We start from the raw sequence: 27,856 nt of genomic DNA on the forward strand, positions 1-27,856 counted from the left end.
TGGCGCGTGCCTGTAATCCCAGCTACTTAGGAGGCTGAGGCAGGAGAATTGCCTGAGCCCAGGAGGCGGAGGTTGCGGTGAGCCGAGGTCGCGCCATTGCACTCCAGCCTGGGTAACAAGAGCGAAACTCCGTCTCAAAAAAAAAAAAAAAAAACGAAAAACAACATTAAAAAATCACAGTGAGGAGTCATCAATGGCAAGAGTCCTGTCTTCTCTCAGTCTTGATTTTACTAGTCACAGAAAATCTGCTCCAAATCTTGGCTGCCCTAGGATAATTCCTCAGGTGTTTATCACTAACAGAGTGGCTTGGCAATAGCTTCCAGTTAGTTACAGCAGTACTCCTACCACGCTCTAAACAGGTCATTTCCCCATTTTCTTTCCTTGTATTTCCAAGATATAAACATGAAGCAGCTAACCCAAAGAAAGCACTCAGCAATAGTTTGTAAAAATCAATTGCAAAATAAGATACATTTTAAAAGAGCATACCTTGATATGTCTTCCCATCTATTTCAACTTCATAGGACTCCATAACTTCTTGGATGGCCTCACCAACATCACACAGACGAACATCAATTCCAGCACACTAAAAAAAGAATAATGTATCCTTTATTATTCAAAGTACAAAATTTTCATAGCAACTTTTTTTTATAACATTTAAAAATAAGGAACAATCAGAAAAACTGCTTTGTACATAACTTCCCATTTAAAATAATTTGCAGAGGATTATGAGAGGATGGTAAAGTATTAAGCACCAGGAATCTGTCTCCCTACATAGACAACAACTGCACTGAGAAAATCTGTCTGATGTAACTACTTGAGAACTCTGGAGTCTACTGAAGCCTTGCAATTTCCAGGGGAATAATGGGATGGTCAAATGTGGTTAATTTTCATCCATTTTAACTCTTAGCACAGTAGCAGTGCCACTACATACCCTTCCATAAGCTCATGGTTGGCTTGTGTTCCTGGAACAACACGCACATAGCTTGTGGGTATCTGGGTAGGCAAAACAAACTTTGTCCTAAATGCTAGCGAACCCTGGTTGCTGCTCCTAGTCACAAAGGTTCAGATACAGAAGTGGCCATTGTTGTTGCATCTGCCCTCGTAGTTGCAAACCTCTGTCCCTAACCCTCTGGCCGAAGTGACCTCTAGGGGATTTCCAAGTGGTGAGCACTCTTTCCCCTCCACTCCCTCACACTTGGCATGGCCTCCAGCCCACACTCATTTTTCTTTTTGTCGCCCTTTGAGGGTCAGATATTAAAGACTAGGTCATTCGAAAACAACTACATGTACGAGAAAATTTTCAAGTGAGCATGCACGCCCAGGGAAAGACCTGAGAAAACCTAAAGTGTACACCTCAGGTGGATCCTTGGTAGAGACTGCTGACAAGAATCAAAAACAAAACAAAACAAAAAATCTAAAAGAACTGTCGAGGAAGGGGAAATATCTGATTTCCAGAATTACCATATTACATTCAAACATGCAGCGTTCAACAAAAACAAGGCATACAAGGAAATAAGAACCATTTCCTTATTGGAAATGGAAAATAAATCAACAGAAACTATCCCTGAAAAAAAAAAACCTGATGGCAGATCTACTACTAGACAAACACTTCAAAACAATTCTTCTAAAGATGCTTAAAAAATTAAAGGAAGACAATGAAAGAGTTAAAAAAAACTATATGAACAAAATGATTATAGCAACAAAGAAATAGAAAACCTAAAACAAAAAAAATTTCTGGAGTTGATAAGTACAGTAACTAAAATGAAAAATTCACAAGAAGAATTAAAAAGTATTTGAGCAGGCAAAAAAAAAGAACCAGCAAACTTGAAGGAAAGGACACGGGAAATTATCAAGTCTAAGATTAAAATAAAAGACTAACGTGAACAGAACCTCAGGGGCCTGTATATCAAAAGAGACCTATACGTGCATTATAGACATTTTCAGAAGGAGAAAGGGAAGCAGAATATTTGAAAAAATAATGGCTGAAAACTCCCCAAATTTGATGAAATACAAGAATATATATAAACATCCAAGAAGTTCAAAGAACTCCAAAAAAGATGAACTCAAAGAAAACTCTCCACACAAAATTCCCTTTGAAAGCTGGCACTACACAAGGATGCCCTCTCTCACCACTCCTATTCAATATAGTATTGAAAGTTCTCGTCAGAGCAATCAGGCAGGAAAAAGAAATAAAGGGTATTCAATTAGGAAAGGAGGAAGTCAAATTGTCTCTATTTGCAGACGACATGATTGTATATTTAGAAGACCCCATTGTCTCAGCCCAAAATCTCCTCAAACTGATAAGCAGCTTCATCAAAGTCTCAAGATACAAAATCGATGTGCAGAAATCACATGCATTCCTATACACCCAATAACAGACTAACAGAGAGCCAAATCAAGAAAGAACTGCTATTCACAATTGCTACAAAGAGAATAAAATACCTAGGAATACAACTAACAGAGGATATAAAGGACCTCTTCAAGGAGAACTACAAACCACTGCTCAAGGAAGTAAGAGAGGACACAAACAGATGGAAAAACATTCCATGCTCTTGGTTAGGAAGAATCAATATTGTGAAAATGGCCATTCTGCCCAAAGTAATTTATAGATTCAATGCTATCTCCATCAAGCTACCAATGACCTTCTTCACAGAACTGGAAAAAAACACCTTAAACTTCATATGGAACCAAAGAGAGCCCACATAGCCAAGACAATCCTAAGCAAAAAGAACAAAGCCACAGGCATCCTGACTTCAAACTATACTATAAGGCTACAGGAATCAAAAGAGCATGGTACTGGTACCAAAACAGAGATATAGACCAACGGAACAGAACAGAGGCCTCAGACGTAATGCCACGTATCTACAACTATCTAATCTTTAACAAACCTGACAAAAACAAGAAATGGGAAAAGGATTCCCTGTTTAATAAATGGTGTTGGGAAAACTGGCTAGCCATGTGCAGAAAGCTGAAACTGGACCCCTTCCTGACAGCTTCCACTAAAATTAACTCCAGATAGATTAAAGACTTAAACATAAGACCTAACACCATAAACACCCTAAAAAACCTAGGCAAAACCATTCAGGACATAGGCATGGGCAAGGACTTCATGACCAAAACACCAAAAGCATTGGCAACAAAAGCCAAAATAGACAAATGGGATCTAATCAAACTCCAGAGCTTCTGCACAGCAAAAGAAACAATCATTAGAGTGAACCGGCAACCAACAGAATGGGAAAAAATTTTTTGCAATCTACCCGTCTGACAAAGCGCTAATATCCAGAATCTACAAAAAAACAAAAACAGATTTATAGGCCGGGCGCGGTGGCTCAAGCCTGTAATCCCAGCACTTTGGGAGGCTGAGGTGGATGGATCACGAGGTCGAGAGATCAAGACCAACCTGGTCAACATGGTGAAACCCCATCTCTACTAAAAATACAAAAAATTAGCTGGGCGTGGTGGTGCGTGCCTATAATCCCAGCTACTCAGGAGGCTGAGACAGGAGAATTGCCTGAACCCAGGAGGCGGAGGTTGCGGTGAGCCGAGATCGCGCCATTGCACTCCAGCCTCGGTAACAAGAGCGAAACTCTGTCTCAAAAAAAAAAAAAAAACAGATTTATAAGAAAAAAACAAACTCATTCAAAAGTGGGCTAAGGATATGAATAGACCCTTTTCAAAAGAAGACATATATGAGGCCAACAAACATATGAAAAAATGCTCATCACCACTGGTCATTAGAGAAATGCAAATCAAAACCACACTGAGATACCACCTCATGCCAGTAAGAATGACGATCATTAAAAAATCTGGAGACAGATGCTGGAGAGGATGTGGAGAAATAGGAACACTTTTACACTGTTGGTGGGAGTGTAAATCAGTTCAACCATTGTAGAAGACAGTGTGGCGATTCCTCAAGGATCTAGAAATAGAAATTCCATTTGACCCAGCAATCTCATTACTGGGTAAATACCCAAAGAACTATAAATCATTCTACTATAAAGACATATGCACACATATGTTCATTGCAGCCCTGTGTATAACAGCAAAGACCCAAATGCCCATCAATGATAGACTGGACAACAAAAATGTGGCACGTATACATCATGGAATACTATGTAGCCATAAAAAAATAATGAGTTCGAGTTCTTTGTAGGGACATGGACAAATCTGGAAACCACCATCTTGGCTAACTGACACAAGAAGAGAAAATCAAACACCACATGTTCTCACTCATAGGCAGGTGTTGAACAATGAGAACACATGGACACAGGGAGGGGAGTATCACACACTGGGGTCTGTTAGGAGTGGCTAGGAGAGGGACAGCAGCGGGTGGGAAGGTTGGGGAGAGATAACATGGGGAGAAATGCCAGATATAGGTGACGGGGGGATGAAGGCAGCAAACCACCTTGCCATGTATGTACCTATGCAACAATCATGCATCATCTACACAAATACCCCAGAACCTAAAGTAGGAAAAAAAAAAAAAAAAACTTTCTAAAGGACAAAGAGGGAAGCATGAAAGCAACAAGAAAGAGTGATTCACTATATACAAGGAATGTTCAATTAGACTTAAGCACATTTCACACTAGAAACTTTGGAGGCTAGAAGGCAGTAGTGCAACATATTTTTTTTTTTTTTTGAGACGGAGTTTCGCTCGTTACCCAGGCTGGAGTGCGATGGCGTGATCTCGGCTCACCGCAACCTCCGCCTCCTGGGTTTAGTTAATTCTCCTGCCTCAGCCTCCTGAGTAGCTCGGATTACAGGCATGTGCCACCATGCCCAGCTACTTTTTTTTGTATTTTTAGTAGAGACGGGGTTTCACCATATTGACCAGGACGGTCTCGATCTCTTGACCTCGTGATCCACCCGCCTCGGCCTCCCAAAGTGCTGGGATTACAGGCTTGAGCCACCGCGCCTGGCCAAGTGCAACATATTCAAAGTGCTAACTAAAAGAAAAAAAAGTTGTCACCCACGAATCCTATCTGGGAAAACTGTCCTTCACAAGTGAGAAAGAAATCAGGCTGGGTGTAGTGGCTCATGTCTGCAATCCCAGCACATTGGAAGGCCAAGGTGGGAATCACTTGAACCCAGGAATTCAAGACCAGCCTGGCCAACAAAGTGAGACCCCCATCTCTACAAAAAAGTTTTTAAAAATTCGCAAGGCATTGTGGCACATGCCTATAGTTTCAGCTACTTGGGGAACTGAGGTGGGAGGATTTCGAGGTGGCTCATGCCTGTAATCCCATAACTTTGGGAGGCCAAAGCAGGTGAATCATGAGGTCAGGAGTTTAAGACCATCCTGGCTATCACGGTGAAACGCTGTCACTACTAAAAACACAAAAATTAGCTGGGCATGGTGGCATGTGCCTGTAATCCCAGCTACTCCAGAGGCTGAGGCAGGAAAATCACTTCAACCCAGGAGGCAGAGGTGGCAGTGAGCTGAGATCACACCATTGCACTCCAGCCTGGGCAATAAACCAAGACTCTATCTCCAAAAAAAAGAAATGCTCTGCAAAGGATACTATATAGTAATTTGAAGCCATATGAATGTTTTTTAAAAAGTAAATAAATGGGCAATGGTAACAACTAGTACTATTATAACAATGGTCTGCAAACACTATTTGTTTTCCACATGACTTAAGGAACAAATATATTTTAAAATTACTTTTATTCTAAGAGCTAGTATTATGTATTATTATAACTTTGGTTTGTAACTCCGTATTCAATTTTCTACATAATTCAAGAGACTTATGTATTTAAAAGAATTATCAGGCCAGGCATAGTGGCTCACGCCTGTAATCTCAACACTTTGGGAAGCCAAGGTGGCAGGATGGTTTGTGACCAGGAGTTCCAGATCAGCCTGGGCAAGACAGTAAGATCCTGTATCCACAAAAAAATTTTAAATCTTATTTTAAAAATTAGCTGGATGTAGTGGTACACGCCTGTGGTGCTGGCTACTTGGGAGCTAAGGCAGGAGGACTGCTTGAGCCCAGGAGGTCAAGGCTGCAGTGAACTGTGTTCATATCACAGTACTCCAGCCTGGGTAACAAGTGAGATCCTGTCTCAAAAAAAAAAAAAAAAAAAACCCCTGAAACCTGACAACGGAAACCTTTGAACCTGATGGCTTCCAGTGGTTAATTCTACCAAACATTTAAAGAAGTAATACCAATCCTCAATTCTAAAAACCTGAAGAGAATACTTTCTAAGTGTTTATATGAAATGAGCACTACTCTGATATCAAAGCCAGACAAAGACACCATAAGAAAACTGCAGGCCAATATTCTTATGAACACTGATGCAAAATCCTTCATAAAATATTAGTAAACCTGGCTGGCACGGGGGCTCACACCTATAATCCTAGTGCTCTGGGAGGCCAAGGCAGGTGGATCACAAGGTCAGGGTACTGAAACCATCCCAGCTAATAGGGTTAAATCCTGTCTTGACTAAAATTACAAAAAAATTAGCCAGGTGTGGTGGCCCATGCCTGTAATCCCAGCTACTCAGGAGGCTGAGGCAGAAGAATCACTTGAACCCGGAAGGCAGAGGTTGCAGTGAGCTGAGATTGCACCACTACACTCCAGCCTGGGTGACAGAGCAAGACTCTGTTTCAAAAAACAGAAAAAAAAAGCAAATCAAATTCAATTGCACATTAAAAGAAATATACCATGACTTAGTGGGATTTATTCGCAAAATTCAAAGATGGCTCAACATATGAAAAACAGATTAACAGAATGAAGAAAAATAACCACATGACCATCTGAATAGGTGCAAAAAAAGCATGTGACAAAATTCAACACCCTTTCATGATGAAAAGAATCAACAAACTAAGAACAGAAGTAAAACACCTCAATATAATAAGAAAAGCCATCTACGAAAAACCTACAGCTAACATGATGAAAGACTGAAAGCTTTCCTCTAAGATCACAAACAAAGCAAGGAAGACTATCCACTTTTGCCGGTTTTACTCAACATAGGTCACAACAATCAGGCAAGAAAAAAATAAAAAGGCATCTAAATTGGGAAGGAAGTAAAACTATCTTTGTTCACAGATTACATGATCTTACCTGTGGAAAACCCTAAAGATTCCACACAAAAGAAATGTCAGAATAAATGAATTCAACCAAGTACAAGATACAAAATCAAAACATAAAAATCCGTTGCATTTCTGCATACTAACAATGGGCATTCTGAAAAGGAAATTACAAAAATAATTCCATTAACAACAGCTCAAAAAAAAAAAAAAAATTAGGAATTAACCAAGAAGGCAGAAGGCGTACAATGAAAACTACAAAACGTTGTTGAAATAAATTAAAGACATAAACGGTAACATATCCGATATGGTTTGACTTTGTGTCTTCCCCAAATCTCATTTCAAATTGTAATCACCACGTGCCAAGGGAGGGAGGTGACAGGATCACGATGGTTCCCCCATGTTGGTCTCATAATAGAGGTTCTTACAAGACCTGATAGTTTTATAAGCACCTGACATTTCCTCTCTTGCAGTTCTCTCTCCTGCTGCCATGTGAAGAAGGTCCTTGTTTCCTCTTTGCCTTTCACCTTGATTCTAAGTTTCCTAAGGCCTCCACAGCCATGTGGAACTGAGAATAACTAAACTTCTTTCCTTTATGAATTACCCAGTCTCAGGTATTTCTATATAGCAGTATGAAAATGGACTAATACAACATCTCATGTCTATGGATTAGAAGACTTATTGTTAAAATATCAATACCATCTGAAGCCATTTACACATTCAACACAGTCCCTATCAAAATCCACTTGGTGGTTTTTGCAGAAAAAAAAAAAAAAAGATCCTAAATGTATATGGAATCCCAAGACATCCTAGATAGCCAAACAATTGTGAAAAAGAACAAAGATAGAGAATTTACACTTTTCAATTTCAAAACTTACTATAAAGCTATCGTAATCGAAACAGTATGGACATCAGGCACAGTAGTTAATGCTTATAATCCCAGCACTTTGGGAGGCTGAGGCAGTAGGATTGCTTGAGATCAATTCAAGGCCAACCTGGGTAACACAGTGAGACTTGTCTCTATAAAAAAATAAAATTGCTGGGTATGGTGGCACAAGCCTGTAGTCCCAACTACTCAGGAGGATGAGGTAGGAGAATTGCTTAAGCTCAGGAGGTATAGGCTGCAGTGAGTCAAGATCATGCCACTGTGATCTAGCCTGGGTAACAGAGCAAGACCCTGTCTCAAAACCAAAACCAAACCAAACCAAACCAAACCAAACCAAAAAAACCCAAACCCAGTGTGGTACTAGCATAAAGACAGACATGTAAACCCATAATATAAAATGAAGAGCTCTGAAATAAACCCTCACTTACAAAGACAAATGATTCCTTTTTTTGGGGCGGGGGGCGGGGGGGACAGGGTCTTGCTTTGTCACCCAGGATGGAATACAGTGGCATAATCTTGGCTCACTGCAACCTCAATCGCCCTGGGCTCACATGACCCTCCTATCAGAGCCTCCTGAGTAGCTGGGACCACAAGGGTGCACCATTACACCTGGCTAATTTGTTTAATTTTTTGTAGAGATGGGGTCTTGCTATCTTGCCCAGGCTGGTCTTTAACTCCTGAGCTAGTGATTCTCCTACCTCGGCCTCCAAAAGTGCTGAGATTACATGCATGGGCCACTGCACCTGGCCCAGACGAGCTTTAACAAGGGCGTCAAGACCACTCAGTCGCAAAAGAACCGTCTTAACAAATGGTGCTGGGAAAACTGGACATGCACACACAAAATACTGAATATGGACCTTCCCTTAACACCATATAAAAAATTAACTCAAAATGGATCAAAGACCTAAGTTTAAGACCTGAAACTATAAATACCTTAAAAGGAAACAGAGTAAAAGCTTTATGACATTAGATTTAGCAATGATTTATTGAATATGACACCAAAGGCACAGGCAAGAAAAGAAAAAATAGACAAACTGGACGTCATAAAAATTTAAACATTTTATCCTTTAAAACACAATATCTGGAGTAAAAAGGCAACCCACAAAATGACAGAAAATTTTTCAAATAATATATCTGATACAGGAGTAATATACAGAATCTATACAGAATTCCTAAAACTCAACAACAAATGACTCAATTCAAAAATAGGCAAAGAGCTGGGTACAGTGGCTCATGCCTGTAATCCCAGCACTGTGAGAGGCTGAGGTGAGGGGATGCTTGAGCCCAGGAATTCAAGACCTACCTGAGTAACACAGCATGACCCTCCCAATCTCTACTTTTTTAATTAAAAAAAAAAAGAAAGAAAGAAAATGGGCAAAAAACTTGAATGGAGGCCGGGCGCGGTGGCTCAAGCCTGTAATCCCAGCACCTTGGGAGGCCGAGGCGGGTGGATCACGAGGTCGAGAGATCGAGACCATCCTGGTCAACAAGGTGAAACCCTGTCTCTACTAAAAATACAAAAAGTTAGCTGGGCATGGTGGTGCGTGCCTGTAATCCCAGCTACTCAGGAGGCTGAGGCAGGAGAATTGCCTGAGCCCAGGAGGCGGAGGTTGCGGTGAGCCGAGATCGCGCCATTGCACTCCAGCCTGGGTAACAAGAGCGAAACTCCGTCTTAAAAAAAAAAAACCTTGAATGGAAATTTCTCCAAAGATATAAAAAACTACCCAGAAAATAGTGTTAGTGAAGAAATGGAAAAACTGGAACCCTTCCTTTTGTACTGTTGGTGGGAATGTAAAATGGTACAGCCATCGTGGAAAGCAGTATAGAAGATACTCAAAAAGTTTTTAAAAATCTAATTACCAGCTGATTCAACAAATCCACTGCTGAATATACCCAAAACAACTGAAAAACAGATCTTGAAGAGACATCTGTATACCCATATTCATAGCAGCAATACTCACAATGCTGACACATGGGAGCAATCCAAGTGTCTGTCAATGGATGAATGGATAAGCGAAAATGTTGTATATAAAAATGTGTTGTTTGTAGCATATGTCAGAATTTAATTCCTTTATTCTGACATATGCTACAACATAGGTGAACCTTGAGTACACTGTGCGAAGTTAAATAAACCAGTCACAAAATCACAAATACTACATGACATATTTAAAATCATATATAGTAGAATGGTGGTTGCCAGGGTAGGGAGAGAAGAGGAAATTGGGAGTTACTGTTTAATGAGTACTGAGTTTTCAGTTTTACAACATAAAAAGAGTAAACAGAGATGAATGGTAATGATGGTTTCACAATATTATAAGTTTACTTAATACCAATGAACAACGTACTGAAAAATAGATGGTTGCGGGTGGCTCACACCTGTAATCCCAGCACTTTGAGACGCTGAGGCAGGCAGATCACAAGGTCAGGAGTTTGAGACCAGCCTGGCCAATATGGTGAAATCCCATCTTTACAAATACAAAAATTAGCCAGACACGGTGGCAGGCACCTGTAGTCCCAGCTACTCAGGAGGCTGAGGCAGGAGAATTGCTTGAACCCAGGAGGCGGAGGTTGCAGTGAGCCAAGATTGCACCACTGCACTCCAGCCTGGGCAAAGACAGACTCCATCTCAAAAAAAAGTTAATATGGTAAATTTTATGTAATGTCTATTTTAATTGCACCCCCCTCCAAAAAAAAAAGACTGCGTGGAGAAAAGCTGGGCTGTACCAGGGCTTGGTGGAAAAAGAGGAATGAATCCATTTGAATCAGGTGAGCACAGATGATTTTGGTGGCAGTGAAAATACTCTATATGATACTATAATGGTAGATGCATGTCATTATATATTTCAAACCCCTTAGAATGCATAATACTGAGAATGAACCCTAATGTAAACTATGAACTTTGAACAATTGTGATGTGGTCAATGTTGGTTCAAGTGATTTTAACAACTATACTTATGTGGTAGGGATGCTGACAATAGAGGAAGTTGGGGAGGGGAGGGTATATGGGAAATCTCTGCACTTTCTGCTCAATTTTCCTGCAAACTTAAAATTGTTCTAAACACACACACACACACACACACACACACACACACACACACACACACAAATAATCATTGCCAACTGACAGGCAAATACAGATCCAAACTGTTGTAATAAATTTTAGCAGAGGGAAAACAAAACAAAACAAAACAAAACACCTTTGGTACACTGTAATACAATTATTCGCTTAAAACCATAGAGCAATGGATCAGTTCTGTTCGTCTTAATTACTCAAAGACCTTAAACAGGCCTTAAAAATACTTAAATGGGCCGGGCGCGGTGGCTCACGCCTATTATCCCAGCACTTTGGGAGGCCGAGGCGAGTGGATCACGAGGTCAAGAGATCGAGACCATCCTGGTCAACATGGTGAAACCCCGTCTCTACTAAATATACAAAAAATTAGCAGAGCACGGTGGCGTGCGCCTGTAGTCCCAGCTACTCGGGAGGCTGAGGCAGGAGAATTGTTTGAACCCAGGAGGCAGAGGCTGCAGTGAGCAAAGATCGTGCCATTGCACTCCAGCTGGGTAACAAGAGCGAAACTCCGTCTCCAAAAAAAAAAAAAAAAAAAAAAGTACTTAAATGCTGTAAGTGTTTAAAAGACCTTAAAGTGCTCAAAATACATGAATGAAATGGTGCTTACAGATTACATACCTTTATTCCAGTGTTAGTAGCATCTTTTACAGCTTTTAATAATGCATCATATTTGGGATTAAAAGTGACGGTAAAAGCACAGTCAATAATCCTACCTGAAAGAGAAAATTCCTCTTTTAATTTTACTTAATAGCTAGTCAATTTATCTACTTTATAGCATTTATTCTATTAATCTTGCAAGTTTAACAGAAAAACAGAATGAAGGCTCAAATAAAGGCTGTACTCCAAATACCCAGAAATTATTCATAATCAAAGAGACAAAAAGTAGAAGTATACAAATAATTCAGAACAAAAAGGAATAACTACAGAGTTAGTATGTATTACTCCAAGACAGCATCAATTCAGTGCTCACCCTGGCAGTTACACAAACATATAAACAGAAACAAAATGAATGCAAGAAAAGACTAGGGAAATGAGGAAAAGCAACGCAGGGCAGAGAAAGTATACAGGGTACTGAATATAGCACTTTCTAATGTAGTGAAACCTTAGCTAAGTATTTAATCTAAGCTTGCTTTCTCGCTTGTAAGTGAGATAACGAGGTGCTTACATGATCGGGTTTTGGAGACAATTTGGAAAGCAAACATGTATATAAAGGCTGATAAACTTAAATATACTAAATAAATGTTATTATTTGAATAAAAGAGGTATGAAACAATGACCTGAATGAAGAAAGGGAAGATAATGTCTTTCAGGCCTTGATACAAAGGGTAATAAACCTCAACTACCCAAGGGTTTTCATTTCATTCCACTTTAGTAGTATGGTTTCAAGTAAATCTCACAACTGCTTCTCTCTCCTTGTAACTGCACTACATTTTTCTTTAAAATCTGCCTTAACACACCTTTACTAATGAAGTGAGGAAGCAAGAACAAAATTTGGGAGTTCAGTATTTATTTACCACTCCATTTAACAGAAACAAAAACTAGAGTTTTCAGGAGGAGGCTGGGGTAGTAATTTTCTGCAAGAATTTACCACTTATATGTGTTCCAAAGTCTATTTTACAGATGTCATCATACTGTAATACTGTTGTGTCACCGGCATTGGGAGTATAATGGGCAGCACAATTATTGAGAGAACACCCAGTAGGAAATGCCAGGCCTGCATTTAATCCGTTCTCTTTTATTAGCTTGCGCGAACAGTCTTCCAACTTTTCACTAAAACAAAAAAAAAGGGGGAGTTTGTTTAATTTTATATTCTTATTCTTATACATTAATACCATATATAGCTCATCACATCCTGAAAGTTAACGAAAAACCTTAAATACTTTCTGGGAATGATCTGAGCACTTTCTGAATATAAATAAATAATAGTTCTCTGATGCTATGAAAACAGCTCATCTTTAGAAGACAAGGAATTTGATTCCGCCAGAAACTCAGATAAAACACAATCCACTTTTAACTAAATTTACTAGAAAATAACAGTCTAATTTAGACCAATTTAAATGCTGATCTTATTTGTTCATGTTGAATATTTTTTAAATTGTAAGAATCAGAGAATTACATGTTACACTAATCATTTCTCAAAAGGAAAAACTAGAGAAATAATTACTTTGTCTTACTGCATTATCATCATATTTTGTATTTAAGCAATTGTTCCAGTAATTTTGTATTTCTTAGTATGAATTTATTAGATAGCAAAATAACAGATTTCCAGATGGAAAATAAGAATCAGTAATGACTACGTGTGCACAAAACCAGGTGGCTGGAGTGCCGGTGGGTACTCCTCTCCATGGTTTTCTCATAGTGACACTACAATAATGTAGAAGACATTTCTATAACCTTTACTTAAAGATTTAGCAAAGTGGTAAGGAAAGCCAAACATTACAATTGGTGAGTTAGTACTTATAAAATTGTTTTAAAATCATGTTCTTACAAAAAAGTATTCCTTTTACCAGATTTCTATCATTGTCATCCCAGGCTTGATCCAGCTCATTACGTATTTTCTAACTTGTCGATGTGCTTCTGCAGCTTCTCGAAAATCATTCCAAATCTCTTCACTAGCCTGATCTAATGCTTTCTTTTCTTCACTTGTAGTTCTCCAGGCAGCTGTTCGCCTTTAGAGTGGGCATAGCGTACTATTAGTCATTAAGACAGCAGAACAAGCATAAAAGCTGAGGGAGATAAAACTATACTAAGTAATGAGACAGTTCAAATAAAAATATATTACATACTCAGTTTATGTCAACAAAGTTTTTGAAATACAAAAAGTCAAACACTTGCAACCAACCCAAATGAAGTTAAAACCTTTTTAAGACTCATAAGGTAGGAAAAATATCCTGTGATATTTCATTCATAGTCAGAGGAACTAATCCCCTGACAACACAAAAAGATAACAAAGAAAATAATCAGAACAGTCTGAAAAGAGTCCTAGAATCAGAGTAGGTAGGAAAAGTCATCCTTCCACTTGAGGTCATAAATGCTTTAGACTTCAAAGGAGCTTTGCCAACAGCGTAAATACTCATCCAAGAAACTGACCTAAAAATCTGCATATACTTCCTCAAAACATATTACATGCTTTTGTAGGGTTTTTCTAATTGTTTGTGTGTATAATATATAAGAGGTGTTCTTCCTTGAGACATGGTTCAAATTTTAAAACTGCCAGTGCTAACAAATTTCTTTTTGTTTTAAAAGATAGGGTCTCAGCTGGGGACAGTGGCTCAGGCCTGTAATCCCAGCACTTTGGGAGGCTGAGGCAAGTGGATCACCTGAGGTCAGGAGTTTGAGACCAGCCGGGCCAACGTGGTGAAACCCCATCTCTACTAAAAATACAAATATTAGCTGGGCATGGTGGCAAGCACCTGCGGTTCCAGCTACTCCGGAGGCTGAGGCAGGAGAATTGCTTGAACCTGGGGGGTAAGGGCTGCAGTGAGCTGACATCGCATCACTTCACTCCAGCCTGGGCATAAGAGTGAAACTCTGTCTCGGGGCGGGGGAGAGAAGAGACAAAAAAACAGGGTCTCACTCTGTCACCCAGGCAGATGCACTGATGGGATCATAACTCACTGCATCCTCAAACTCCTAGGTTCCTTCTGCCTCAGCTTCTCAAGCAGCTGGGAATAAACAGATGCATACCACCACACCTAGCTAACTTTAAAAAAAAATTTTTTTCAAGAGATGAGGTCTTGCTATGTTGTCCAGGCTGATCTCGAACTCCTGGCCTTAAGTGATCCTCCTGCCTCAGCCTCCCAAGTGGCTGAGATTATAGGCATTAGCCACCCCACCTGACAGATTTGTGGTTTTTGTTTTTGTTGTGTTTTTTTTTTGAGCTGGAATCTCACTCTGTCATCCAGGCTGGAGTGCAGTGGCACAATTCTGGCATTTTGCAACCTCTGCCTCCTGGGTTCAAGCGATTCTCCTGTCTCAGCCTCCTGAGTAGCTGAGATTACAGGCGTGCTGGTGCATGCCTGGCTAATTTTTGTATTTTTAGTAGATACGGGGTTTCACCATGCTGGCCAAGCTGGTCTTGAACTCCTGACCTCATGACCCACCTGCCTTGGCCTCTCAAAGTGTTGGGATTACAGGTGTGAGTCACTGAGAATTTTTTATTCAGTATCTAGGAATGAGATCCATGACTCCCTGCAAGTAGGAAAAACATTAACTGCTTTAAAATGATTTTTTTTTAATCTGTTACAATTTTCTCACATTCTTAAATACAGAATACACAGTTTGCAACTTAGTGATCACTGAGTATAAATTACACAAGAATGAAAGTGATACCTTCCAGGAATTACTCCTATTTGCCTCCCTTCCTGTCTGTTTTGTAAACACAATTTTATTGCAACATGTGCCCACTCATTTATGTACTGTCTATAGCTATTTTTTTTTTTATAAAAAAAAAAAAGAAGAAGAAGGGGAATGCGAGGGCGGCCGCCGGGCCGGACCCACTCTATAGCTATTTTCATGCTACAATGGCAAAGCTAAATAACACTCAAGGCCTAAATTATTTAATATATGCCCCTTGAAGAAAAAGTTCACTCAACTCTGCCCTAAACTACAGACCATGGCCAGGGTGGAAGGATCACTTGAGGCTAATAGTTCAAGACTAATCTGGGCAACACAGGAAGACTCTGTCTCTACCAAAAAAAAATTAGCTGGGCATGGCCAGGCACAGTGGCTCCTGCCTGTAATCCTAGCACTTTGGGAGGCCAAGGGGGGCAGATCACGAGGTCAAGAGTTCAAGACCAGCCTGACCAAGATGGTGAAACCCCATCTTCACTAAAAATACAAAAATTAGCTGGGCATGATGGTGCATGCTTGTAGTCATAGCTACTTAGGAAGCTGACGCAGGAGGATCAATTAAACCTGGGAGGCGGAGGTTGCAGTGAGCCGAGATCACGCCACTGCACTCCAGCCTGGGCAACAAACAGAGTGAGACTCTGTCTCAAACCAAAAAAAAAAAAAATTAGCTGGGCATTATGGCTCATGCCTTGTAATCCCAGCTACTCAGGAATCTGAGGCAAGAGGATCACTTGAGCCCAGAAGTTCAAGGACACAGTGAGCTATGATCATACCACTAAACCCCAGCCTGGGCAAGAGACCAAGTCCCTGTCTCTAAAAACATACAATTGGTCAGGCATGGTGGCTCACGCCTGTAATCCCAGTACTTTGCGAGGCCAAGGTGGGCAGATCACAAGGTTAGGAGATCGAGATCATCTTGGCTAGCATGGTGAAACCCCATCTCTACTAAAAATACAAAAAAAATTAGCTGGGCACAGTGGTGTGCCCCTGTAATCCCAGCTACTCAGGAGGCTAAGGCAGAAGAATCTCTTGAACTGGGGAGACAGAGGTTGCAGTGAGCCGAAATCGCGCCACTACACTCCAGCCTGGGCAACAAAGTGAGACTCTGTCTCAAAAAAATAAATAAATAAAATAAAAAATAAAAATAAATTAATACAGTAAAAGGAAATGGGATTAAATAAATCCTTTGCTCAAAGTCTTGAGTTCAAACTGAAAGTTATTAACAGCATGAGAAACTCAGTGTCAGGGTCTATTAATTCCAGACCCCCTAAAAACAAAGAATATTATTTTCTCATATTTGATCTTATTTTGCTCAGTCAGTTAAACAAAAGCATAGAAATTAAAGCCAGGAAGAGTGGCTTACTCCAATAATCCCAACAGTTTGGGAGGCCAAGGTGGGAGGATTGCGTGATGCCAACAGTTTGAGAAAATCCAGGGTGACACAGGGAGGCCCTGTCTCTACCAAAAATAAATAAATATATGTATGTGTATATGTATATACATGATACTCCAGGTGCAGTGGCTCATGCCTATAATCCCAGTCATTTGGTAGGCTGAGGCAGAAGGACTGTTTGAGCCCAGAAGTTCAAGATCAGCCTAGGTAACATAGAAAGACTCCATCTCTATAAAAAGAAAAAAAGAAAAAAAACTTTGGCTAGGCAAGGTGGCACAAGTCTGTGGTCCCAGCTATTCAGGAGACGGGTGGGAGAACCCAGAGGTCAAGGCTGAACTGAGTTATGATCTCTCCATTGCACTCCAGTCTGGGTGACAGAAAATTAGCTGGGCATGACAGTACACACCTGTAGTCCCAGCTACCTGCGAGGCTGACGCATAAGAACTGCTGGAGCCTGGAAGGCAGAGGTTGTAGTGAGCCAAGATTGCACCACTGCACTCCAGCCTGGGCAACAGAATGAGACCCTGTCTCAAAAAACAAAACAAAACAAAACAAAACAAAACAAAACAAAACAAAACAAAAAAACAGTAATAATAATTAGAAATCTACCATTTTGCAGTTCCCAATGAAATAACCCATAAAAGCAAGGATCATCAGTGAAAAGTTAAGAAAAGGATATTCCTTTCTTCTCAAGTTTGTATAAACTAAATAAATAGAAAGGAAGAAAAGAAAGATAGACAGATATTCCAAATGATACCAAAGTAGCCCCACAGATTACTTGGAAACTGCAAAAAGAAGAAAGTACCTTTAAAGGAAAAAAAAAAAAAAAAAGATTTGGCTGTCACATTAATCAAGAGGTCAAACACAATACAACAGTAGGATAGCCTGATGTTACATCTAACCTAACAGAATATGGTAAAATATGAAGGTCACAATCACTTATTTTATCTCTCTCAAAAATGTTTGATCTAAATCTAATCTAAGTCCATTAATACCTAATTCCAGTTTACAGAAAACACAGATGTAGAGAAAAAAGTTTAACATCCTACAAAGGAACAATCGGAGAAATTCCAGAACATGAGACTTTCTACAACTGCCTGTTTTCTTCAAAGAGATGGGACACTGAAGAGAAACAGAAAAAGGTGAGGACTCTAACCATATACAATGGAAACCTCAAGTGGATCCTGGTTTTAGAAAGCAAACAAACATTACTACAACTATTAAAAATTAGTTTCAAAGCTACTTGAAAGGATAAGGTGGGAGGATCACCTGAGCCCAGGTTTCAAGCTATGTGTGAGAAGTGTTGTTCACAACAGTTATCTGGATATACTCAAAACAACTTCCCACAAATTAATAATTACAAGAGGAAAAAAATGCTATCAATACACTGGAGAAACTGGCTACTAATTTAAGCAAACGATAAAAATTAAACACCGCCGGCCGGGCGCGGTGGCTCAAGCCTGTAATCCCAGCACTTTGGGAGGCCGAGGCGGGTGGATCACGAGGTCAAGAGATCGAGACCATCCTGGTCAACATGGTGAAACCCCATCTCTACTAAAAATACAAAAAATTAGCTGGGCATGGTGGCGTGTGCCTATAATCCCAGCTACTCAGGAGGCTGAGGCAGGAGAATTGCCTGAACCCAGGAGGCGGAGGTTGCGGTGAGCCGAGATCGTGCCATTGCACTCCAGCCTGGGTAACGAGCGAAACTCCGTCTCAAAAAAAAGAAAAAAAAAAAAATTAACCACCACCAATAAGGAGCAAATTGACATTGTATGTCTCCAGATATAACACCCTGAAAAGGATACTGCATATATATTATCTAGTATCCCTGCCAAAAATGCACAGTCTAGCTCAGAAAAAAAATACTATGCTGGGTGTGATGGCACACACCTGTAATCTCAACACTTTGGGAGGCCAATGCAGGAGGACTGCTTAAGCTCAGAAGTTCCAGGCTACAGTGGACTATGATCACGCCACTGTATTCCAGCCCAGCTAACAGAGTGAGACCTTGTCTCAAAACAAAACAAAAAAAGAAAAAAAAAATTATATGTATACAGACTCAATGATTTAACATTTTTCACATTTGCCTTATATCTGTCTTCCAAGGAGAAAATGGAATGTTATTGGTATATGACAATATGCATACTTGTTAAATTCCATTGAGATAGAGAAGAATAAAACAAATGTGGCAAAACAAAGGAAATCTAAGTGAAAGGTATGTAGAAATTCTTTGTTACTATGCTTGTAGCTTTTCTGGAAGTATGAAATTATTTCAAAAGACGTTTTTAAAAATACACTTAACCTAGAAAAGCTTCACAGGTGAGTTATTTGTGATAATTCATTCAATTTCCAATAGAAGTTTATTAATAAAACAATAAAGGAAAGATATAAAGTATACCAAATCTGTAAGAATACTGAATCTGATCTATTTGCAAACAGTCAAAACTGGTTATATTAATGTAAAAAGTATTGAGATTTATTAAAAAGCAAACATATCACACTATCTTAATTTCTCCAGTATAATATACAATACTGCAAAATTTAAGAAAATTATTTTGAGAAGTATTATAAATTGTAATTAATATCTTCCTTCATTATTTCAAAAACAGAAGTTATTCTACTTAATTTCAATAGAAGCTGAAACTAAGGAAAATGAGGTTTTTTAGGTTTACAAAATCTCATTTTTTCACATATTAAATACCACTTCAAGTGTGCCACAATATTCACATTATTAAAAGTATTAAAAGTATTAACAATTTGTTAACTAGTATAAGAACTCAATGGCTTTCCTTCACTCTAGAAGTTAAGTATAGAGAAACAGAAATGAGATTAAAATACTTCATTCACATCACTAACAAAAACCATGAAACACTTAAGAGTAAATTTAACTAAAAAGGGCTAGGACCTAACTGGAAAAAAAAAAAAAATTGAATACGTGGAAAAAAAAAAAAAGTACCAGAAACATCCCATGACATTGGATAAGACAAGGTGATAAAACTGTTAATTTTCAGAAAATAACACATAAATATAAATGCAATTCTGATGAGAATTTAACAAGGACATTTGTGTGTGAATGTGTATGTGTATGTGTGTGTGTAAGGCTACGTGACTGAAAGTAGCTAAGAAAAGTGTCAAAAAGAATTGTTTGGGATATCAAATCAAAATAGTGTTAGCATAAGAACAAACAGATCAGTGAAGCAGAGTCAATAATCTAGAAACTGATTCCATTACACACATGGGAATATAGCATGTGACAAATATGGTCATTCAATTCAGTAGGAGGGACTAATTAATAAACAATAAACTAGCCAGGCATGGTGGCTCACGCTTGGAATCCCAGCGCTCTGGGAGGCCGAGGCAGATGGATCACTTGAGGTCAGGAGTTCCCAGACCAGTCTGACCAACATGGTAAAACCCCATCTCTACTAAAAATACAAAAATTAGCTGGGTATGATGGCACATGCCTGTAATCCCAGCTATTCAGGAGGCGGAGGCAGGAGAATCGCTTGAACTCAGGAGGTGGAGTTTCTGCAATGAGCAGAGATGGTGCCATTGCATTCCAGCCAAGGAAACAAGAGCAAAACTCTAACTCAGAAAAAAAAGAAAAAAAAAAGATGTAATAAAACACAAAATAGATGTTCAAGAAAATCTGAGATTACTGGGAATTCAGAAATATTAAACATGGACACATAACGCATTTAAAATCTTAAGACACTGGGTGTGGTGGCTCACGCCTGTAATCCCAACACTTTGGAAGACTGAGGCGGGCAGATCACGAGGTCAGGAGATTGAGACTATCCTGGCCAACATGGTGAAACCCTGTCTCCACAAAAATTAGCTGGGCGTGGTGGCATGTGCCTGTAATCCCAGCTACTCCAGAGGCTGAGGCAGCAGAATCGCTCAAATCAGGGAGTCGCAGATTGCAGTGAGCCAAGATCACACCACTGGACTGCAGCCTGGCAAGAGAGCAAGACTCCACTTCAAAAAAAAAAAAATTTTTTTTTAATTTTAAATATTAAAAAAATAAAGCTGGGACACACAAAAGATACCATAAACAAAGCCTACAATCAAAAGTTGCTCCAAATCACTAGTAGTTTTAAGAATCAGAAATTATTAATCTATTCTTTGATTAATCAATCTCACACCTAAAAAATTATTTCAGAATATAACTACCAGTATATGAGAAAGGAGAGAGAGAGAGAGAGAGAGAGAGAGAGAGAGAGAGACAGACAGACAGACACAGAAATACACTACGTATCTAGCTACCTATTTACCTAAGGAGGTTTACTACAGAATGGTTTACAGTGGCAAAAATTATTGCAGACAAAGCAAGTGGCCATCAACTAGAGAACGGTGGAATAAAGTGTGGTACACTCACACCACGGAATATTATGAAGCCATTCAAGATAATAATAGAAGTATTCTAATTGACCTGGAGGAACTTCCATTAGTCAGCACTGAAAGAGAAAGGGAAGGCCAAAGAATATGTGCCTATGTTTCCATTTTTGTAAAACAAACAATGATCAAACATTCCCTTACATAGACAGATGTATACATATATGAGCATAGAAAAAATATGGAAGGCTACCTGCTAGGTGGTTAACATGGGTCTGGAAGGAAGGAAAAGAGGGAACAGAAAAAAAAAAAAAAAAAAAAAAAATTAAGAGATTATATTTAAAAATAAATGTGATCACATCATACGTACTATAAGAATTTATTAATGTAAAATTATCTGTATCTGTGACATTTTAAAAATAGGTGTTTTAAGATAGGGACAATTGATGAATCAAATTCAAAGAAAAGAAGCCCATGCCATCAAATGCCAGAATTTTACAGACTTATTCCCTAAGAACATTCATAATTGGAAACAAGGGAGCAGGTGACAATGTTAATAGTATATTCTTTTTTCTTTTCTTTTTTCTTTTTTATGTTTAAAGAAAAACAGTGGTGTCTTTACAGGCCAACAAAACAAGAGCTACAGCAGAAGCTTTCTTAACCAATGATTGCAACCACTGGATTAAGCAAAACTCTTAACTCCCTCTGTAAAACATACTGATCAATGTTCATGGTATTATAAATATGGTGGCTGACAGGTTCCTATTCTGAATAACAGCAACTAGCTTGCTTTATGTTCACTATGCATCTACTCTTCTAAGTGTTTTTCATACATCATTCTTCACAACCCTGCAGAGTGTCCATTTTATGGATGAGGAAATGAAAGCATTACTTGCCCAAGTCACAAAGCTAGTAAGTGTTAGAACTGGGATTCAAATGCAGATAGTTTGGTCCCAGCTTCCATGCTTTCAATATGTCTACATAATGCCACTTCTGCTAACCATCTGAAATGTATCCTTACAGAACACCTTAAAGAATCAGGTGAATTTGTTCTCAAGGCTGTTTAAGTCATCAGTACTTGTTACGATAATTACCTGATTTAATAATGTTACATCAAAAAAACTTTCCATGAAAACTGTCCTGATCAATCTCAATAAGGTTAAGTCATCAAAAAATACTTCTGTCAAATTAAGTGTAGGTAAGAACTATCAAAAGGTTTCAGGGAAAAAAAGTAAAGATATAGCAGGTATCAACCCTTACATCGCTCAGAAACCCAAAGGGAACTGTAGATAATGCATTATGAATACATATGTGGGGAAGGGCAGGCAAGTGCTAATCTGTATCCAAATTTGAAGAGAGGTGAAAAACGAATTTGTTTACATTAACCTTTATCTATAAGAATTTTTATTTTGTGATCCTCAGTTTAAGATAATTTTTAAATTAACCAACCTGTTATTGGTCCCAATCATTTTGGGTTAAGAGGGCTTCTACTGCATCTTCTCACAAGAAATTTACAAGCATTTATAAAGCAGTGTAGCAAAGCTCTGAGAAATGTCAAGTTTGCTTTATTGCTAAGCTGCAATTGCCAAAAGTTAACTGGAAGTGATTTGATGATCCTTACCCATCTTGTGTGGGTGGGTATTCGCATTCTTGTCCTTTGGGAAATACACCATTAGGATACAGGTCACATATTGGAACTGAGGGAGGGTCTGTTTGAACTTTTGCTGTGAGATACAAATAAAGCATTAACTTCTGTAGTTATAAATAAAATTAAGCAGTTATTCGAGTTTTCTCAGTTCCTGATGGTTGTTATATGTTCTGATTTTAAGGAACCTCCTCCTTGCTGTCACAGTTAAAAACAGAAGACACTTCAACACGCTGGCCACCTCCTCACTGATTTATTGCTGCTTGGGAAAAGAAATTTCTAACTCCTCAGAAAGCCACTATGTATTTAAACGGTATATGCCTTCACAAAAAGTACACTTCTAATGTTTTCATCTTCATTCACTATACTAGAAATGGAATAGCATAGAGACACTGGGTTTCACAAATACAAACCAAAGTAGTAAGTTGTCCTATAGCAATGAAATAAAAATATAAACCTAATATATATTAATAAAATAAGCACAACTATTATTTCAAAGGCATATTAGGTATAAAAGTTAAGAGCACACATAATCAATTCTGGTCTTCCGAAATCTTGATTTTTGTCAAAGTATTTTATTACCCCAACTTTATCTCATCTACAAACCTGATAAAGATGCCTTTTATACATAAATTACATAAGGGACTCAAAAAGATTAGAGAAAAATCACAGAATTTGTAATCAGAATATCAAAGTTGAAATCTAGTCTTTACCACTTACTAGCTGTAACTTGAACAAATGACTAAATAGCACCAAGCCTCAGTTTCCTCATCTATAAAATGAACGATCAGATGAAATCTTGGATAATCTTTGAAATTATAATGTACTACATCCAAGTTATTATATAAAACTATGAATTATCTATAATAATCTGTACTATAGTTATCATTAACTATCATTTATGATTTTTCCACTGTACAGATAAGGAAAACGAGGACAGTGAACTGCCCATGACTGTATTATTTGGCTTGTTCCAGAAATGATTCAAGAAGTCTACCAGGATATAAAAAATAAACAAGTCAGACATTCAGGATAAACTAGTAAAAACCAAAACAAGAACAACATAAAATAGTGTTTGAAATAAGGCCAACACAAAACCACACATTTGGCTCTAAGCCCTTTAGTAGCCAACATTAAAAAAAAAAAAGTTATTTACACAGGTCACAATGTTTCTGATAAAGTAGACTGATACTCAGAGAAAACACAATTATCCTTGATACTAAGAAGAAAAAAAAGGAGTAGCTCTAGCGAATGCTCATAAATAAATATAATAAACAGTACATTTAACAACATCCTCAGAGGAAGCACAACAAAGGTTAATGGCATCATACTTAAACACCTGTCAGAAGAATTCTATCAAGGGCAAATATAAAACAGTCCTCTAACAACACTCCTCCCTGCTGGTCTGCCTTCATACGGGAGCAATTGTAGAGTACTTGGAGAAACAGGTATGACTTTTTTTTTAGAAATTGGTGTCTCTTAAGTAATTCTCAGGTAATATTATTTCTCATAGCCAAACTGTTAATGATTTTTTTTTTAGTGGAAAAAATAGGACATTATAGCCCCTAGAAGATTCCTGGAATGCAAGTATCCTGCACTCATCAAATACGGACTCATGTGCTCTCACAGGCTACAAGAATAGTTGACATCCTCATCTAAGAGTAGAAGGATCTAGTAAGGATGGATGTCTGAACACAAAGAAGGCTATCCTACCTCCACTTAGAGAACAGGTGAATGACTATCAAACCCCCAAAATTCTGATTCATAAAATTTTAGCCTGAAAAATGTTAAAGGAAGGCATAACCAGACATTCAGTGGTCTCCAACAGCCCAAAAGGCATCTAAGATGAAAACTTACACGTTGTGATTCTCAACCCAACCTTTCTTCCTCAATACTAAGAAATCTCCCATTAGTCTCACTAATATATTTTCAGGTCCCTGATGATGTTTGGTTGTGCCATTTACAGAAACTCAAAACAAGTAGGACATTTTATACAAATCTGATAGTACAATATAAAAGTTATTATCAATAATAAAGTCTCACCATATGCACACATTTTAAATAATGGGACTCCTCTTTAAATATTCATGAAGAATATCATAATTTAAAAGCTGGAAGGTAAATTACAAACAACGTTTACCCTACCACCACAGTGGCACCACTTTAGCCATTCCTGACAGAATTATTTTTTAAATTATGCAAGTTTTAAATAATAAAATTTTTAGAAACTTATCCCTAACTTACAGTAAAATGCAACCAATTCATATTGATATCCCTTAGCTAACAGCTAAAGAAAACACAGGATTGTTAAGCCAAAGTTGTTTTCTAAATAATTATTAGTTTCACTAAAACCTGCTTCTATTAAGCCTAAGTTTATTTCCCTGACATATATCAGGACCTTAAGAAACTTCAAACCTGTGGGTGAATAACCACTTCTTTTTTTTTTGAGACAGAGCCTCACTCTGTCACCCAGGCTGGACTACAGTGACATGACCTTGGCCACTCAACCTCCACCTCCTGTGTTCCAGTGATTCTCCTGCCTCAGCCTCCCAAGTAGCTGGGATAACAGGTGTGAGCCACCACGCTCGGCTAATTATTGCATTTTTAGTAGAAACAGTATTTCACCATCTTGGCCAGGCTGGTCTTGAACTCCTGACCTACGGTGATCCAACTGCCTTGGCCTCCCAAAGTGCTGGGATTACAGGCATAAGCCACCGCCCGGCCAAATTACCACTTCTAATATACCAAGTAAGATTAACTTAAGTCACTAACGTCCTCTCTTCTTCTTCTTCTTCTTCTTCTTCTTTCCAGTTGCTCCATCTCCATCACCATCTCCATCTAAGAAAAGAAATTTCAAACACATGTTCATTGAAACCTTGTATGCAGAGGGACAAAGCAAGTACAAAGAGACAAATATTTGGTCTATTCAATAAATGAATAAATGTTAGTTTATCTTATCTTGTTTACATTTATTCTTTCACTGAAACAAGAAATCCGAAGCAGCTGCCAGGTGTGGTGGCACGTGCCTACAGTCCCAGCTACTTGGCAAGCTGAGGTGTGCGAGGATCACCTGAGCCAGGGAAGTCAAGGCTGCAGTGAGCTGAGATCGAGCCACTGCACACCGGCCTGGGTGACAGAAGGGTGATCCTGTATCAAAACACAGCAATAACAAACCCAAAATACAAACATTGCTGAATTATTATGGATTTTTAGATTCAAAAGCCTAATCAAAAGCACATGAAAAATTATAATCTAATTCATGTATCCTCCACTATAACATTAATAGTAACCTTCACTCCATTAAATGTTTGCTGAGTTCTTTAGTGCCAGGCAATAGGGACAGAACAATAAACAAGATAGTTTCTGTTCTGGAAAAACAACAGTTTTTTCCAGGCTAAAATTGGTTATGTATCTTGAAGTACTTGTTTTAGGTTGTGACTAGTGTATGTGACTAGTGCTACATACTAGTGTAGTGCTACATAAACTAGTCACAACCTAAAACAAATACTTCCAAGATACACAACCAACTTTAAACATATCCTAAAAATCTTTTCATCTGTGTGACCTGGGGCAAGTTATATAGCCTCTCTCTACCCTGGTTTCCTCATCTTTAAAATGGAACAAAAACGTCCTTCTTTGAAACTTTCATCCTTTTGAGGTTAATTACCTTATTCAATATCCAATATCTGTATTCAGTACAGAATAACAGCCAAAATTTATTGAACTAACTTTGTGCCAGGATGGCAGCAGAGCTGGAATCTGAATATTAAACTATTTATGTTTATGGTTCCAACCATTATACCACATTGTAATCTGTGTTTTTACATGTCTGTTTTTCATAGCATCCCAGCATATTCTTCATAGGCAGAAATGGTTGTTTTTTGTTTCTTTCTTTTCCTGTAAAAGGGTCTCGCTCTGTTGCCCAAGCTGGAGTGCAGTAGCAGGATCACAGCTCACTGCAGCCTCAATCTGCCAGACTCAGGAAATCCTCCCAACTCAGCCTCCTGAATAGCTGAAATTACAGGCACCCACCACTACACCCAGCTAATATTTTCAATCTTTTGCAGAGACAAGGTCTCAATAAGTTGCCCAGACTGGTCTTGAACCGCATCTCAGCCTCCCAAGTGCTGGGATTACAGGCATGAACAACCGGGCCCCACCAACAGAAGCTGTTTATGTTTGTTTGTATTAATACTAGGCCCAAATCAATTGGTATCTGTTGAATGACAACTGGAAATCCACATTAAAAAAAAAAAAAAAAAAAAAAAAAAAAAACCTCAAGCTTTCAAACTTTGCCTTGCATCACCTAGAAATATTAATTCTAAATGAGCCATAGACCTAAACGTAACAGCTAAAAATACATAAAAGTTCCTAGAAAGAATACAGAACATCTTTGTGATCTTAGAGACAGTAATGACTTAACGTTTTAGACAGGATACAAAAAGCACTATCCATAAACTTAAAAAATAGATAGGACTTAACCAAAATTGAAGCTGTCATCAGCCGGGTGCGGTGGCTCACGCCTGTAATCCCAGCACTTTGGGAGGCCAAAGCGGGCAGATCACAAGGTCAGGAGCTCAAGACCAGCCTGACCAACATGGTGAAACGCTGTCTCTACTAAAACACAAAAATTAGCTGGACGTGGTAGCACCCATCTGTAAGCCCAGCTACTCAGGAGGCTGAGTCAGGAGAATTGCTTGAACCAGGTAGGCGGAGGCTGCAGTGAGCCGAGATAATGCCACTGCACTCCAGCCTGGGTGACAGAATGAGACTCCATCTCAAAAAAAAAAAAAAATTAAAAAATTAAATTAAAACTGTCCTATAAGCAATACTATTAACCAAGTGAATAGCCACCACATAGAAATATCTATGAAACATTTTTTTTTTTTTTGAGACGGAGTTTCACTCTTGTTACCCAGGCTGGAGTGCAATGGCGCAATCTCAGCTCACCGCAACCTCTGTCTCCTAGGTTCAGGCAATTCTCCTGCCTCAGCCTCCTGAGTAGCTGGGATTACAGGCATGCGCCACCATGCCCAGCTAATGTTTTGTATTTTTAATAGAGACGGGGTTTCATCATGTTGACCAGATCGTCTGGATCTCTTGACCTCGTGATCCGCCCACCTCGGCCTCCCAAAGTG

At 38.8% G+C, this 27,856-nt stretch overlaps 1 protein-coding gene across 2 annotated transcripts in view; it reads right to left on the reverse strand.

Moving 5' to 3' along the window:
• METAP2 (methionyl aminopeptidase 2) overlaps positions 1-27,856 on the reverse strand; it is a 43,107-nt gene that overhangs the window by 8,749 nt on the left and 6,502 nt on the right. For both annotated transcript variants that reach the window (XM_010340175.3, XM_003929580.4), the window contains exons 3-8: positions 25,491-25,556; positions 22,695-22,797; positions 13,497-13,658; positions 12,578-12,759; positions 11,608-11,702; positions 487-583 (exon numbers count right to left, since the gene is read on the reverse strand). In XM_010340175.3, the coding sequence (XP_010338477.1) occupies positions 487-583; positions 11,608-11,702; positions 12,578-12,759; positions 13,497-13,658; positions 22,695-22,797; positions 25,491-25,556 (705 nt within the window). The remainder of the gene's footprint in view (positions 1-486; positions 584-11,607; positions 11,703-12,577; positions 12,760-13,496; positions 13,659-22,694; positions 22,798-25,490; positions 25,557-27,856) is intronic.

The sequence above is a fragment of the Saimiri boliviensis genome, chromosome 7 (genome assembly GCF_048565385.1).
Source record: "Saimiri boliviensis isolate mSaiBol1 chromosome 7, mSaiBol1.pri, whole genome shotgun sequence".
Lineage (NCBI taxonomy): Eukaryota > Metazoa > Chordata > Mammalia > Primates > Cebidae > Saimiri > Saimiri boliviensis.